General features: G+C 40.6%; 1 protein-coding gene across 4 annotated transcripts in view; it reads left to right on the top strand.

Annotated features, from left to right (window-relative positions):
• The first annotated feature begins 4964 nt into the window (after positions 1-4964).
• LOC309692390 (kinesin-like protein KIF21A) overlaps positions 4965-17686 on the top strand; it is a 43890-nt gene continuing 31168 nt past the window's right edge. For 2 of the 4 annotated variants that reach the window (XM_082510813.1, XM_082510812.1), the window contains exon 1: positions 4966-5396. In XM_082510813.1, coding sequence (XP_082366939.1) covers positions 5350-5396 — 47 coding nt within the window. In that variant the 5' untranslated portion in view covers positions 4966-5349. Of the gene's footprint in view, positions 5397-17686 lie in introns of all 4 variants that reach the window. The other 2 variants (XM_082510811.1, XM_082510814.1) reach the window with 2 other exon arrangements.

Genomic DNA, 17686 nt, shown 5'->3' with positions numbered 1-17686 from the left:
CCCCTCTTGGCTTTTGGGGGACAGTTTAAGAAAAGAACTTCAGAGCATTTAGATGCAGCGCTGCTCTGCTCAGGGTGAGAGTTGCCAGGTTTCTGTGGGACAACCCCCCCCAAAACCCCAAAGAAATGTGACTGGAAAGCAAAAACGGATTTTGAAGATTTGAGTCACTTCTTTTCTTTAATGTCTAAAGGTCCTATCTGGGATGTTCTCTCTATTAAAGAGACTGTTTTCTTCTGGTATGTAAGGGAGAGCATCACGGGCATCACCACAGCCTTGCAAAAACGGCAAGATGGCATACGTTTCTGACCCGAAACACGATCGTTTTGTTCATTTGGACTCTGTTGACAGGAAGGCGCACGATCCGCTGAATGACACAAGAGTCTGCCGAGTAAAACTGGAACAAGGAGGTCGGCTCAAAGAAGTGCCTGCTATTTTCACAGGCATAGTGAGACGATAAATCCAGTATTTCATCTTGAATAGACAGGAGAAGAAATGATGAGGTGTCTTCTTCTTTTGTCAGATTTTTATTTATTTGGGGTTTTTTTTTTTTGCATCATTTTCTTCCAATCATCCTGCAAAACTGAGGCTAAACCCAGTCATTTACTGTTGAGTGGAGTTATTCATTGATGAAAACGCATGATAGGGGACAGGATAGTGAACATTGGTATCAGCTGGACGTAAAATTCACCTGCTGGCAACTAGCAACACAGAGAAGGCAATAATCTGACAGTGTAGTGGTCAAAGCATGTTTCTGCTGCCCCCAAGTGGCCAAAAAAGTTAAAGCAGCTACAGTGTTTGTGGTTGCCTTGGTCCTGGTCTGACTATGAACATTTCTCTGCATTGAATTTTTGGCTTGTGAATGAGACCTCATCATTTCTTCCAACCCCACGACACAGCAGGCCTCTGCAGTGGCTTACTGAACTGTTACTTGCTAGTGCAACCCCCCCATACCCCCCACCAACCCCCTCCCAGCCTTTCTCACCCCATCGTTTATTAAGAGACTGAATGTAAGTGAGAGATTATGTATGAAGCTGGATCATACAAGTTTCTTCTTTGTTAACAGCTTGTCGTTTTATAATTGTGTTAATAGTGCATGCTGTTTCATTTTACAAGAGCCACAATGTGGTGTTACATTTCAGAGCTGCTGTACAGCGTGGTATGTGAACTGGAATTATGGGAAAGGCCATTTTCATGTTATTCCATGGCTACAGGGCAGCCAGATTCAATCTTTTCAACATTGTCAAAAGCAGATGGATGACTATATGTAAGTTTGAGAATGATGTTGTACTTTTGTGGGATTTGTATTAGGCTGCTGTGTACCACAGACCAGCATGCATTGATTCTTCCTTAAATCCAGGGATTACTACGCTTTGGAATTATTACATAATTATGTTAAAGACATAATTTTCAGTAACAGTAGCCCAGGTCATCTTTTGGGGATCTCATATGACACATGTGTAGGAGTCTGTGTATTTTAAGCCTTTACAGCAAGAGAGCTTGAGCGACATTAAGGTCATCTGATCAAAAATCACTTTATGTTGAGAGATGAAGATGTATTTTCTTGTAAATAAAACGATACAATGCAACCTCAGAAAAATGAACTTGCTTCTTTTTCAGCTTTTAAGTAAATGCTTGAGTTTAGCCCAGCTTTCAGCACTTAAATAAATGATGATATTTGTACCACATGATGAGCTTTAATAGTTCTTTAAATTTAGCACAGGTCAGAGAATCATATAGGCTGGGCAATACTGGTCTTTTTGGAATTATGACAATGTGTCAGGAGTGCACGAAAAGACGATTTGGTTATTTTAGCATCACATAATGTGTCCAGTACAGCAGCATCAATGCAACTGTCAACAAATCAATTCAGTTTTATTTATGTCTTACAAAATAACGACGCCTCAAGGCGCTTTATATTGCAAAGTAAAAAACCTATGATAATAGCACTTAGCAACAAGAAAAACTCCCTTTTAACAGGAAGAAACCTCTGGCATAACTAGGATCAGGGATGGGCAGCCATCTGCTGTTACCGGTTGAGCATGAGGGGAGGAAGACAGAGATGAGGACTGATTATTCAAGACCTCGTTTGTGACAAGAAGAATTTTAAAGTGAATTCTGGATTTAACAGGAAGCCAGTGAAAAGAAGCCGGTATGGGAGAATCATGCCGTCGCATTCTAGTACCTGTCAGTACTCGCTGCAGCATTTTGGATCAGCTGAAGGCTTTTCAGGGAGCTTTAAGGACATCCTGATAATAAAGAAATTACAGTATTCCAGCCAAGAAGTAATACATGCACAAACTAGTTTTCTAGTTTCTGTGAGACAGGATGTTTCTAATTTTAGAAATATTGTGAAAATGTAATTCTAGGCAATTATCGGCAATCACAGGGAGTAGAAAAGATGGATATAGCTACTGTGACAGCATCCACTGCTTAGTGGTTTTCAACAGTGCTATCGTGGTATTTTGTAACTGGACTTTACAGGAGAACAGCAGCTACCGCATTCTCATGTGACTGGCATGTTGTTGGCCAATGAGAACCCTACTTTCTGAATAAATAATTACTGCTCTTTTGTTCCTTCTAATATAGCTCTAAATGTGTATATATACACCATACAGAATAATAGCCAGTGTATAAATATCGGCAAACTGGGATTTTCCCCAAAGCTTCAGTGTCAGTCAGGCTCCAACAGAGGGTGCAGTGAGTGTCTGAATACAAACAGGAGAATCCCACAGCTGAAGCTGTCCTATGAGTCAAACTAACACCCAGTTGATCTTTCAGACACCCCAGACATTTTTTTTTGTCTTATTATCAACAAAATGAACTGTCATGTTCAAAAGTGATACATAAATGGGAAATAATGAGTCATGTTCCATGTTGCACAAGTACATAGTGAAAGGGGCTGTAGATGGACACACTAATGTAGCAAATAGACAGAGTACATTGCATATACAACCAAAGAATGCATTTACTAAAGAAAATGCAGCCTGAATGCTGATAGATAAAAGGTTTGAGTTCATTTTTGTAATTGCTGAATCCTTGTTGAAAAGCTTGTTGAATGAGGTGAAATACACTGAATCATTCACCTGAAAGCCAAAGTGCAGAACTGTTGAAAACTGATGTTCACCCAGAAGAAGTTCTTTCAAATTTGGAAAGTTACTGAACGTCTTTAAAATGTACATTAGAACAACTGACCCAAAAAAGTTAGAATGAATATTGAAAGCTCATATTCTTTAAATCACTGGAAGAGCGGAATTATGGATGTTAAATGTCTAAACTCAAGAATCAGAACATTTGCAGAATATGTGCTCTGTGTGTGTCTGTATGTGAGTATCACAGAGTGAGTGACATACAGAGAAAGAGGGGAACTGGCACCAGTTGAAAAGGTAAAATAGTTTTTAATCTTTAACTGTTTTGTGTGTTTCATTTCATTTAATTTCTTTTATTTTTATTCACATATTACACAGACTGCATGTGCAGACTGAACAGGCTGAAGCAGAGCAGCACCTGGCCTCTATTCAAGTATCATTAAGGTTACAGCGTGTAACATTTCACCATTACATGTCAGTAGATTGCAGATTGCAGTCAACTGAATTCACTTTTCTTGTCCCAGAAAACCTAAACTCCTCAGCAATATCCACAATTACATTGGGATACTTAAAGAGAAGCAGCAGGAAGCACAAAGCTCCAAAATGCTCACAACTCAAGAAGTAGTGACAGACATAGTTACCCACATCCTGCAGAGTTTCTGGGAGCTTCCTCCTCGCCCCCTCTTAAACATGGCCTCCCAAAGGCTGAGCATACTCTCCATCAGTGTCACAAAGGCCACTTTGGATCGAATCTCCAAAACTTTTACAGCACTGAAAAGCCAGACCATTTTCTCCTGCTCCATCAGGGACAACGTGGTCCAGACCATCATGAGAGAAATCTGATTTAAATGTCTAAACTCAAGAATCTCAAATGAAAAACCAGCATATTTACCAAATATCTGCTCTGTGTGTCTGTCTGTGAGTATTAGAGTGTAAATTACAGAGAAAGAGGGGAACTGGCATCAAATGAACAGGCAAAATAGTTTTTAATCGTTAAAGATTTTGTGGGTTTTACTTTAAGAATAATTGTGTGTTAGTGTTTAGACAAAGTATATACATACAACAGCTTTCAGTTGGACTGGAGTAAATACAGAGATACTGTTGCTCTGTGGCAAAGCCCTGTTAAATCTGCCGCGATGCACCTGCTGAAAAACTGCTTCTAAAAGTCCACGTTTTGAGGGTAAAATAATGACTGTAGACCAAAAACTGTGGACAAAGCAGCTTCTTACTGAAACAGCCAACATTTCATCCCATTGACACCCATTATAAACTCTGAAACGGGTGGGGGGGGGGGGGGGGGGCATTAAACTTAAACTGGAACTGAAGAAAAACTATAAAAGACATTGAAAAGATAAATCCAAGCCGAATAGTTCAATGTCTTGGCTTATTTTACAGTTTAAAAGGTGTCTGTAGGTCAATGTGTGTGGAAGTAGAGTTGAAAGAGGAGTAAGTTGAATGAGGATTTGAAAAGTCTCCATATTGACATACATGATCAATTTTTGTTGAATACAAATCTTCAGAATTATAGTTCACGGGTGTAATAATAAGAATTCACCAGTAGATGGCAACGTGGCCAAGTTCAATTTTGTGCCCTATAACGTCATCTAATTATTACACACAGACAGAAGAGGCCAGGTTTATATTAAGTGGAAGTTTAAAATCGCTTCACATCGCCATGTTTAGGGTTTCAAGGACTGCAGGCCATGCATATATTCTGGAGTTTTTAGCGATATGTCACTATAAAGTCAGTTTCACTGAGTTGACAGTCGACACAAGTGTGTTGTTATTATTATTATTATTACTTTTATTATTGCTGGTGTGTGAGGTTGCCCCCTGCCTGGATTGGTACGGCTCTCCTGGGGGGAGGAGCTTGGTTACGTCCGGGGCAATCACAAGCCAGGCGGATCCCGGCTCCTCCACACTCACACAGCGCGCTCCACCCGGGCCGGAGGAAGCGACGATGCCTCCCAGGAGGTGACCACGGCTGAATCCTTAGCCACATTTTCCTGAACATGGAATCCAAATCTATTCATATAGAATAGATTGAGCCTTTAAAATGGGGTTTATTTCCAAGCGGGCGACGAGGTGAGGCGAAAGCGGCGGCCGCGGTGGAAGCTCAAGATAGAAAGCGCTTTATTGAGAGGAGCAGGGAGGGAGGGAGACCGCGACGCTCTCCCGTCTAAGAGGATAAAGGGAAAAGAAAAAAAAAGCGAAACTGAGCTATATTTAAGCGGGCTGTTTCGGGCCAGCCTCCCGTGCCACCATGAGCAGCAGCGGGCCGGATGAGAGCTCGGTGCGCGTCGCCCTGAGGTAAGGATGCAGACGCCTCTCCTGAGATGCTCTCGTGTTACACCTGCTTGGGACCATGCACATGTTACTCCTGCTTTTATTTTGACTGGGCTCTCCTAAAACAACAATACTCCTTTACTAAACCTGCTTTTATTTTGAAGCTGGCTGGCAGGAGCTGCTGCAGTTTTCTTGCATGGTGTGCAAAGCAAATATAGCTCTCGATTACATGAGCTGCTCTTGTTAATACCTGCATGCTTTGTACTGGATTTATGAATGAGGATGCCATATGTGTCTGAGGGATTAGGCCTTCCGCTTCTTCCCTTGAAGACTGCACCTGTAGTAAGAGTGAGCCACACGATTTCAAAGGATGCACTCACTTCTCAGAAATGCAGGTGCATTTGAGCCCCTTGCAGTCACTCATTGTGATATTTCGCCTTGCTTTTGTGCGTTACTCCGTGTGTGTGCGCGCGCATTCGCTGTATCATGCTGCTCTGACCCTTGTCCCTGAGGCCAGTCCTGTCCTGTCACTTACACAGCACACACACTGAGATAGCCGTCATCTGGTCACAATACAACAAATCAATAAAGACACCAGTATAATGTTGGAAGCCACTTGCATGGGAATGTGTGTCTGTGTGTGTCTGTGTGTGTTTGGATTAAAAACCTGAACTGTCATGTGATCTCGTTGGAGGAGAGGACAAAAAGCTCCCGTCCCTCTCACGTTTCTCCTCGTCCCTCTCGCTCCTTGTTGTGCATTCAGACTTTGACCCAGAACTCTTGTTTACTGAGCCAGCTCAGTTTACAAGCTCTCTCTCTCTTCTTCATGGATAATAAATAATCTGTCTATCTGTCTGTACACCCCCACCCCACCTCACCCCCCAATCACATGCTCTGCTGCTCTCTTTAATAATACGATTCAATTCATATTGGAACATTGCATTTGTCTGGCTTCCTGTCTTAGCTTAATGTGAACACACAAAACAGCCTGAGCCGCATACGCAGGCTGTTTGATGTGTGGCAAATAAAGATCTGCATGTTTTTGTCCTACCTGCTTTTGTATCTTGTTAGAAAGGTCAGGTGCAGTAATTATTTAAAGCGCCTTTGTTGTGTTTGTTGGTCTGTTGTCCTATTGAAGGTCAGACAAAAAGGCTTTTCATTGGTTTAGGTTTTCATCTGTAAGTTTGTTCATGATTTGTTTGATTTTCTTTACTTCTTTGACGTAAGTAACCTCTATTCTCACGAAGAATGCTATGGCACACATATTTATGTCTCTTCTTATGTATTTGGTTAGATGAATTTAGAGGCATGTTTCATTTTTCTCAGTGTAAGTACATGAATACAACTTTAGTTAAGTTCAAAACTAGACTAAATTGCACTTGGGGGGGTATCCTAGTATTGTGAGTCTGAATTGTAAGTGTGAGAAGAGCGACAGGCTATTTTGATGAACTTATAAAAGGTCTAATGCTTAAACATGACGTTTTATGTTGGCCTAATATTTTTACTTAAACCATAAGTCTGATGACCATATGGCACAGATGTCAAACTCGAGGCCTTGAGGGCCGGAGTCCTGCACGTTTTAGGTGTGTCCTTGATCCAACACAGTTGATTTAAATGGCTAAATGACCTCCTTGACATGTCTTGAAGTTCTCCAGAAGCCTGGTAATGAACTAATCATTTGATTCAGGTGTGTTGACCTAGGGTGATAGCTAAAACCTGCAGGACACTGGCCCTCAAGGCCTGGAGTTCAATACCCCTGCCATATGGGTTATGAAAGTGGCTAACTCTTCATGAATTACAACCCAGCCCTTTAGTTAGAATCAGCTCCGTGAAACATTTTATTATTTGGATTTACTGTGTTCTTCTTGGCACTGTTGCCTTTCAGAGCAGTGGGGTAATTTTAACTAAACTGATAATAATCCAGCCACATGCTATGTGTCTAGCACCAAACAGCTAGTAAATCATGTTTACTAGCTAGCTGCTAACTTGCGTGTCCACAAACAGCCTAAAGACAAGTTGCTAGCTAGTTAATATGCTGGTAGGATTCAGCAATATTATCAGAGGACCTTTCAACAAGAGCTCTGTTCACCAATCCCACACCAAACAGCCAACAAGGAGTATTAGCAGCCAGCTAGTTAACACAGTGGAATATTAAGCAAGTGCCAGACCGGATTTTTGTGTTCACCAAAGCAGAACTGAAAGGGCAATGAATCTTGAACATACCTCCAACAAGAACACTGATATATGGCTTTAAATGGCCTTTTGTGCGCTAACATGCTAGCACAAACCGTCATTGTTGAGATTTCTATTCGGAAGCTCGTTTCCATCACTGAAAAAAGTATTTTTCTTGTTCGTAGGTCAAACTTAAAAGTTTTGAGTTTACCAACCAGCTTACCAACTCAAGCTTAGGAGAAAACTTGAAATTGAAAATAGAGTTTAAATAACTTGAAATTTTCAGTTCAGTTGAAATTTTGAGATAATAACTCAAAATTAGTCACAAACCTTTAGCTAACGACTTATTACATAGTGTAATCTTCACTTGACTGCAGTACCAACACGGGGAGACAATATATTTAAAGCTAAGGAAGACCAGGGAGACCAAGGAAGGTATAAGGTACATTCCAACATTGTTCTACGCCTGAAACGATTAAGCCAGGTGGCTAATGTATATTTACATGTAAAAGTGTTACTAATGTCTCTTTAAATGCTGTCCCACAATTATTTTTATGTTGGGTTGAAATAAAATATCTCCCTCTGCTGGTACTGCAAGTTACTGCAACTTCTTCATCTGTGTCCATTACACCAGCAGTCCCTAACCCCCGCGCCATGGACCGGTACCGGTCCGTGAGTCTTTTCGTGCCGGGCCGCGAAGGTTGAGGTTCAGGTGTAAAATTGATGGGTTTTTTATGGGGGGGGGTTTCATTGTTTTTATTGTTAACTCCGTTCCCCTGGGTCTTTTCCCGAGTGTTATGAATAAATGTTCTTTTTTGGGGGTACTGGTACTGGTTTTATTTTGTTGCATTTATTCACGGCACCTTAAATGGCAGTCCGTAAAAATATTGTCGGATATAAACCGGTCCGTGGTGCAAAAAAGGTTGGGGACTGCTGCATTACACGGGGTCTATTGTCAACGCGTTCTCACTCCCAAAGCGTAACATTTTACGCTAGGTGACAAATCGTCGGTATATTACGCTTCCAGGAACCCAACATGTTCCTATATTATGAGATCGGAAAAATGAGAACCGTTTGGAATCAATCTACACGTGTACGTTCATTTTACTTAGCTAGTGTTTTCCAAAGCGATTTAACTTCATTAAAGTTGTGGTTAACATTAGGGATAAGGTTATGGTTATGGCGGAATACAGGGCTGGAACGTGTATTACCGCGGGAGGATCATTCTACTGGATTTCATCCATAACCCGGCACGAAAGGTGACCGGACTTGACAAACCGTCGGTATATTACGCCTCAGGAGTGGGCTGGGAATAGGGCTGTGTGTTATGACCAAAATCTCATATCCCAATATAAGTCATCTATCGTCCCAATAACGAAGGCACTACAACTAAGCTGTAGTGCCTTTTCACTGTGTAATACTTTTTGTTAATAATAACCAATTCCCTTGTATTCTTATTCCTATTTATTCTATTTATCCCTTTTGTATACTCTTTATTTATATGTCTCTGTATTTATATATGTGTATTAGGGGTGCAACGATATTCGTATCGATATTGAACCGTTCGATACAGTGCTTTCGGTTCGGTACGCATATGTATCGAACAATACAATTTTTTTCAATTTTTTTTTTTCAATTTTTTTTTTTTTGTGTCCCGTTTGGATCTATAGCCATCAGAATTGTTGTCTTGAGGCCAAGAAAGATGCCAAGAGGATTTATTTTAAGTGGATCATCATATTGGTCCATTTGATTGACCTTTATTATAATTATGAATTTATTTTATTTTCAGTTGCAAACGGGACAGACATGACTGTGGGATAGGACAGGGGGAAAGAATGAAAGAAAGAGGGGGAGAGAAAGAAAGAAAACCAAAGGGGAGAAAAAAAAAAGAACAATACAAAATTTGTAATTTATTTTATCAACTTTCCTTCTGACGATGCTGTCTGTGTTGAGCGCTCAGTGAATCTGCATTTGACTACTCCGCCTAGGCTCGAGAGTGCAGCCTAGGCGGAGTAGTCGAACGCAGATTCACTGAGCGCTCAACACAGACAGCATGGTCAGAAGGAAGAGCGCAGGGCAAGCTAGCGAGACAGAAGTGGACCTCCCCACTCTCATTCAGATCTGGCGTTTGGAATTATTTTGGTTTTCATGTGACGTATGACCCTGAAGGTAAGCGAGTCATGGACTAAAGTAAAACAGTATGTTGGATGTGCCATGCAATGCTCAATTACATGGGTGGGAGCTAGTGTGTTAGCGCAGTTAGCTCGTTAACGTGTTGGCCGTCTAGCCCCTCTGTATAGGGTAGCTCGTTAACGGAGATTTGCCGTGTTGTGGCGTTAAGGTTATTTCAACGAGATTAACCTGAAAGCACTAGTGGGAACACAACGAATATGACTGCACATTTACACCGACATCATCCTAGTGCAAAGACAAAAACAACAAGCATGCATGCTACAAACTTTAGCCGAGTCATTTAGACAGCTGTTAGCACAGGATTCTCCTTATGGGGACCTGATATGTTTAATATGCTGCTGAGAATATAGCCCAGAAGAAACGGATAGTATAGCTTTTATTTTGGAAAGAGACATTTCTCTGTAATAAACTCTCTTTTCCAAAGATGAGTGATTCCTCAATCAGATACAGGGCTCGCAATATCGCTAGCCCGTTGTCCCGGGGCTATCTCTGCCCTGCCTGTCGGGCTATTGTAGGAAGGAAAAATATATGTCAATGCTTTTGCATTCTTTCAGAAATGTAGCTGGGTAATTATGTCATTGGCATTGGTGAGCCACTGTCAATATGTGACATATTGAAATCATGTATGAATTTGCGCTTGTTTTTTTGCTTTCACTTTGCAATCGCGCGAACTGTGTATAGAGAGTGACAGCACTGATCTGTGAGTGATGATAATTTGTGCACCAATTCCTCTGACATCGTCTTATTAATTGTTAGCTTACTATGCAAACATGACAAGTGAAATCTCCTGCAGCTTAAACATGTGAGAGGTTGATCGCGCAGAGAATCGCTGAGCTTATGTGAGTGCGGCAGGATATATATTTCACTAAGATGACCTGGATGATTGAGAACCTTCACAGACAGATATATATTTTAGTTCTGCTGAGCCAAATAAGACAGGTCAGGGTGAAGAAAGAAAGTGCAGCTTTATGGTTTCATGGACAAAAGAATTTCTGTGGCTGCAATATGACGAGCTAAAAAACAACACGCACAAGGGTTAGGGTTAAATTTAAAAACTGTACTTTTGTGTTAAAATATATATTTATAATTTTAATAAATGACAAATTAAAAAGGCATGAACATTTTTTTTTGTATCGAAAAAATATCAAACCGCGACACCAAAGTATCGAACCGAACCGTGAATTTTGTGTATCGTTGCACCCCTAATGTGTATATATGGTATTCTGCTCACATTCTGTAACTTCTGTCGGTGCTGTGCTATTGGAAACCGAATTTCCTAGAGGAACCCACCTGAGGGATTAATAAAGTTCTATCTTATCTTATATAAATCACAAAAATGTAACATTTTCTGTAAATTCTGTGAATCTCGGGCAGCTCGACTTGCGTGAGGTGTTTCCAGCTGGGTGACGTGTACCTGGAGTCGAGTGTTTTAACCGATGCATGAAATGATAAATTTTTAGACATAAGTTGTAACGGCTGCCATTTTCTTTGTGAGTATTTATTACACGGCGTGCTGCGGGGAAAAGCCTGTTCTAACGTTTGAGTCTAAGGTTTATTTTTTAGCACCTGACAGCTCTTTGTTGCTTTTCATCCGTAAACACTCTGCATCCTCTTTCACGTCATTCAGTTTATTTTGAAAAGTCTCAACAGGATCTTGAGCTTTATTGTGAAAGGTTTATGTGGAAAATAAACAAGCGGACACGCGATGGTTTTACCGTCGTTGTTGCTAACGACAACGCATAAAAACAGGCGCTTGTCCGTCCGTAGTGTGGTTATATTAAATATAAGAGAAAAAGAGAACTTTAAGTAATTAATATAGCCACTACAGTGACCATGAAAACGATGAAAAAATATTGCCGTAAACAGTTTATTTTGCGACACCACGAAACAAACGATAGCGTAAAATGAAACGATAGACGTTTTTATATCGTTAATGGGCTGCTATTGTACACTTTGGCATTACCCATATGGAAAAGATATATATAAATCTTATAAAGTTTGTATCTGTCTTGTGTGAAACTTGTATGAAAAGCATATAAGTGTGAAAACAGATATAAGATCCCTTGAAAAATTATATAATGAAACTTGTATGTTTTGGATACTTACTAAAACAATGTATGAAAGTAATGCGAAAGTGGCCACTTTCATGAGTAATCACATATAAGTTTTTACTATTTCTTTTCCGTATGGGTATACTGGGTTGCAAATGTTTAGTTAATCCTCGGCCTCCTTTAGTAGTAATGATAAAAATAATAATTGTAGTCTGTTTGTTGCTTTAGAAGCCAGACTCAGTTAATTGGAGATCCGGCTCGGCACCCTTGAAATTCCTGCAGCTACTTTATAATATAAACTGCTTTGAAGGGACTGTTGTGATGTGGCAATGTAGAAATTGTAAGAATTATTTATTTTTTGGCAGCCAGAGTAATTACTGAATATGAATACATATGTTAGAATTCAAAAACATACAGTGCAGCAGTTGAACTGAGCTCTTAGTAGGCAGATGTGCAAATTTACTGTACTTTTCCCAAGAATGAAAATCCACCGTTAATGCTAAACATAACTCTCAGCAAGTCGCTCAGCCTCGTGTTTCTTTTGCTAATCGTGTTATTGTCACGTGACTGCCTCACACCTAGCTGTTAAAACAACATGAAGACGAGACAGAAGAAACAAAACCTCCAACTTAAAAAAGCTTTGAATTTCCTGTGATAACCAATATGAACGAAATACAAATTGTCATTATAAAGTCTGCATACTTTTCTTAAGTTGTCACACCTGTTTCTTTTTTTGTGTTGCCGATTAATACGAAACCTTTAGAAAATGTCCCGTCTTTGATTAATTTTCACAGACAGTCACTTGCAGGTCACACCTGAACGGCTCATTTCACGTCTTTGAACATTCAACCACAGCTTCGCGTTGATGTTTTCAGCTCATTAATCGCCGTGGCAACATTCTAATTATTTTGAAATGTTGTGGTGAACTGTGATTCTTACCTCTGAAACATTTTGACTGCCAGCTTTCTCCCAGCTCCTGTAACAGTCTAGTTAGCTTCATCTGTGTGTCTCCAGTAATCAGCCAGCAGGTTGCCAACCTCTACCTGCCTCAGCCTGCGTGGCTAATGCTGTCTGTGAGCGAGCGCCTAATCCCCCGTCCCATACGGTCCAAAGTGATGAAATGCACTTTTATCATCTCTTCTTTTTTCTTTTTTTGAGTGGTAACAGAAAAGAACAAGAAAGAAAGACATCTGGAGATCTAACAGGGTGTTCTTGTGTCTCCTTGATTTATTACTGGAAAGATGATATAACATAAAAATCAATTTGTTCTTTAAAAGAGAATGTGCTTTGTTGATGGATCTTAAGATGTGTTTGCTGTTCTTTCCTTTGTGGTTTTAAAAAAAATTTTTCCACACCTGACAGCATACAGATGGGGCACTTCAGTGGTACAATGTTGGGTGATTTAGCAAATACAAAGTGTTTACTGGCCTATCCCCATGTGTAAGATCTATCTTCTTATGTAACAGCCCATCTGTGTGTGCATGTTTGGGCACAATGGTGCACAAAAAATCATGCAAAACCTTAATGATTTATCTGAGAAATAATTGATTTTACAAAGTCAGCCCGAAGGAGCCGGCCAAGAGATCTAATTAGATTGTCGATGTCCTCGAGGCGCAGCTTTAAAAATTCAAAGCCTACAGGCAGAAGTGGTGAGCAGTGAGGTTTCAGGTTTCGTAGTCACTTTGGAATCCACAGCAGATAGCTTTTCCTCATTAATTAGATGGGCTTGAGTGAATACTTTAAAATAATGTACTTATTTTGAATGCACCAAGAAGCTATATAAACTTAGGCAGCACCTATTGAGCCAACAGTTTGGACAAAATACAGCCATAACCTTAAAACTTCTAACAGGTAACGTGAGTAACTTTGACCTTCTCGTTACTCGTAATAAATGCCTTATTCCAGTAAATAAGCAACAGTCAGCTGCCTCTCCAGTCTTTACAGTTTCTCTGTCAGTGGACGCCAACTTTAACTTCCAAAAGCAGCAGCATCATGCAGCCCCACTGATTTTGGTAAAGCAGCACATAAACCAGTTCTAAAGAAGAAGGGGCTGCCATAGCCAACTGTAGTCCATCTGCAGTGGATCTGGAGTCTGTCCCACCATGGGAAGAGAGACTTTCTGGGGATTGACCGCAAGTGGATTGTTCAGTGATGGAAAATTTTTAAAAAAATCTAACTGCAGTCATAAATCATCCCACTCTATTAAAGTCTGTGTGTGGGAAACAGTGCAACGTCACCCACCACCCTGCAGAAACTGCTCAGAAATAAGAGTAAAATGTGTTAAGATGGCCTTCAAATATTTCACATCCCAATCTGATAGTGCATCATTAGAATACACTGAAACAAGCCACATCCAGTGGCTTTAACCCACCTGAAGGAATGGATCAGAGCTGCTTTGGTGGATGAGCAGGACGTTTTTAATATTTGGTAGGTGATGTTAATGTTGTCGCTGAGGATTGCGTATGTGATGTCCATTTAACCTAGTAGAAATGCCAAAACTATGCTTTAAAACAGTGCATCTTGTCCATGAGTTGGTTACTTACTTGGTTACAAAAAAAACCCAACAAAAATGTAGCCATGTTATCAAAATCTAGTTTTTATTAAATGAGTTAAGGAAGGATAAGCGGAAGCGGATGGATGGATGGAGTTAATGTTAGTGCAAAGATGATTTAAGACCATCGTGCTAGATTAGATCACCACAAATATTCTCTTTCAGTCACTGACCTTCCTCGCAGCAGCCATTATGACCTGGAGTAGGAGACAAACACAGGTGTGACTAATCACATTAATAAAGGCTCAGTGCTCATGTGGAACAGGACCCCCATTAATGTGATTCATAACACCTGCGTCCATCATGGCAGTGGGGTTTCTGTCAAAAAGATCTAGTATAGAAATTCCTCATGGTTTTTACTCTACGCTGTAGTCAGGTGGCGTGTGCTCTGACTGTCCTCAACATAGACAGGACATTGAAAAAGCATAGGTACCAAATAAAGTTTCTGTGTTATAACAACAATAAAAACAAGTATTGTTAGAAACCAGCACCCAGCTGCTTTTTCCAGATTGTCTGACGCCTACTGGCTCCTCCTCTTTGACCTTTGTGGATTATGTTTGAGGGCAAAGGCCCGTGCGTCCGCTGCGGTGAACCAAAACCTCCCTGTGTGTGTGTGTGTGTGTGTGTGTGTGCCTCCTCTGACCAGCATCCATCCAAGCGTATTCACGATAAATATTCATGAATCAACTCAAGTGAACTGAGACACAAAGAGAAGCATACTGCAAGCCATCTGCCAGCTTCTGTCATGTGATCATGTTTTTACTGATATTCAATAAGTTCTGTCTAAATAGCGCAGAGGTTAGTTCAGTATAGATTTTTCCTAATATTAGTATTTATTTGTTTACTGTAGCTTCATTTCAAAACTGTCCTGCTTGTTTCATGCTTGCTGTGTTTGTGTTGCCTTCTTGAATTTCCGCGTGACTCCCACATGTGCCATTATGGGCCGAACTGTCCTTGTCAAAATGGAATGTTTTTATTAAGCCGGTATCAGTGCTGGAGGCCTGTGTGTGTGTGTGTGTGTGTGTGTGCGTGTGTGTGTGTGTGTGTGTGTGTGCTGATATGCTCTCTCTGGCTGCCTCTCAAGGTGATAACCACCATCCTCTTCCACCTTTCCCTCTTTCCTGCCCGGCGATCTTTGACCCAGGAAGCTGTCAGAACTTTCATCCGTGACCCCGTCGCATTTTTCCTTTGGCAGCCTGCGTGGACTCATGTTAGCTGTTACCATGACAACCTTGGGTCCTTTTACGTGTAGGGGTGTGCAGCGATGCCCCTGTGACTGGACTGCCTCAGATCTAAGGGCAGCTTGAGGGAGGGAAACAAAAAGCCTGAGTCAGCAGAATGCCCTCTTTTTTCTTCTTTCCTACTCGGTCTTTTCCGACCCCCCCCCCCCCCCCCCCCAACCACCATTGTCTGGTGTTGTTTCCACACCAGATTCCAGAGAAAAGAATGATTAAAGGTGGGCTTCATACAATACTTCTTTATTGGCTTCTGCAAAATGACACGAATGCATCGTTCACTGAGAAAGAATGGAAATTCCCAAGATCTTTTTTCTTTTTTGTCTGAGGTGGGAGAAAACTGTGGAGCACATATCATCTTGCAAAGCATACTAGAGATGCATGTTTCTTACTGTACTGCGATAAATTATCAGCTTGATCCTTTGACAGTGATAATCTATTTTAAACAAGATATTAAAATAGAGAAAGGCAAACAAATGTTTACCCTGACAATGCCAAATGTGAGGGTTAAGAGCTTTACAAACATTCACTACCAGAGGGACAGAACGGCATTTGTACAAAAGTTATGACCTCATTTTGGTGTTTTGATGACAAAGAAGGACAGTATATCTGTCCAAAATCTCTCAAAGGGTTGACTTTGAGTTAAAATGTCACCCCTGCAAAGGCCGTGCGATTCACATCATTGTCGTACACTTTGAGCAATTCTGTGATCCTGTGTATGGGGGTACTACTACCTTGGAAAAGTCTATCTCATGAGGATAGAAATAATTTAACTCTTTGTACTGACCATAATCTGTAAAGGTAGTAGACCCAAACTGTGCCAAAAAAGCTCCTGGATGGATGGCTGGATAGATGTCCTTCTGGTGTATGGTATTCTTGTAGTTACATTTAACTGCACCTTCAATTTTAATGCTTTACAGCTGTTTCAAAAGATGTTTAAATTCAACCCAAATTATCGGCTTTAACTTGGAGGGTTTTTTGGATGTAACCTGACCATTTCATCTGTGCACACGTCCCACATTTTAACAATGAATTTCTTGTACAGATGAATCTCTCGACTGACACTTTGACTCTCTCAGCACACTGAAGAGAGTGACCCAATGAATTGGCTCTAGATCTCAAGACGAGCTGCTAGACAATAGAGGCTGTTACTAAAAATGCAGCCGTGCTGTGTTGTGGTGAGTTAAAGCAGTAGCTGCTCGTTGTGGCTGGAGGGTTCGCTCTGTACTTAGGATCTACTTTCTCTCCTTGTGTCATTTCTGTACCTCCTTGTTCTTCCCTTTGCCCAAGGCTATTAGGAACATATTACACAAGCTAGTCTACACACACACACACACACACACACACACACACACACACAAATAACGGAAAAACACAACTTGTGCACCTGCTGGCTTAAAGAGGCGTACAGTGTGCGTGTTGTTATATAAGGTAGTCATTATGCTGTACTTGAAGGTGTTCTTGATGCACACTTGCACACGTTTAAAAGAATGTAAATTAGAGCCGCACTACAGTTATGTTTCCTTTTTAGAGCACGGAAGAATAGAGTTTCGGTGTTTACCTCCCAACAGAGAACTTTGGCTCGAAGAAAGTTGGGAAGTGTCACTGAAATCTGAGTGTTTGCAGTTCCCTTGTCTCAGTTACATTAGCATCAAATGACGAGGTAGACCTTGTGCATGAGATTGTATGCACCAGTGAGTGGTGTGCATGTCTGTGACTTGCTTATAGCCTCATTATCCACTATTGGGTAGCATCTCTCTCTTCAATCTGCAGTTAAAGCACTTTAAAAAACTACAGTCAACTCAGATCAACAACTTACGGACAACTTCAACTGTTTCACCCGAGTTTTTACAGAGGATTTCTTTTTAATTTGAGGTGTCTAGAAAAAGAACAAAGAACAAAAAATGATTACAAGTAGCCAAAACTCTGCTTTCACTTGTAAACTCAGTTTTGAAACCAAATTTCACACCCTAGGTTTATGCCATTAGCTTTAGTCTGTAATTTTCTCAGTTGCACAAAAAATGCAGCTCACAAACTTAATTATCTAAACTTTGAATAATGTGTTACTTACTTACTTACTTAATTACAAAAACCTAGCTAACTACAGACATA

The sequence above is a fragment of the Aulonocara stuartgranti genome (genome assembly GCF_965226115.1).
Source record: "Aulonocara stuartgranti genome assembly, chromosome: 17".
In the NCBI taxonomy this organism is placed as follows: Eukaryota; Metazoa; Chordata; class Actinopteri; order Cichliformes; family Cichlidae; genus Aulonocara; species Aulonocara stuartgranti.
The sequence above is the reverse complement of the archived record's forward strand: the minus strand, read 5'-3'. Positions and strand labels throughout refer to the sequence as shown.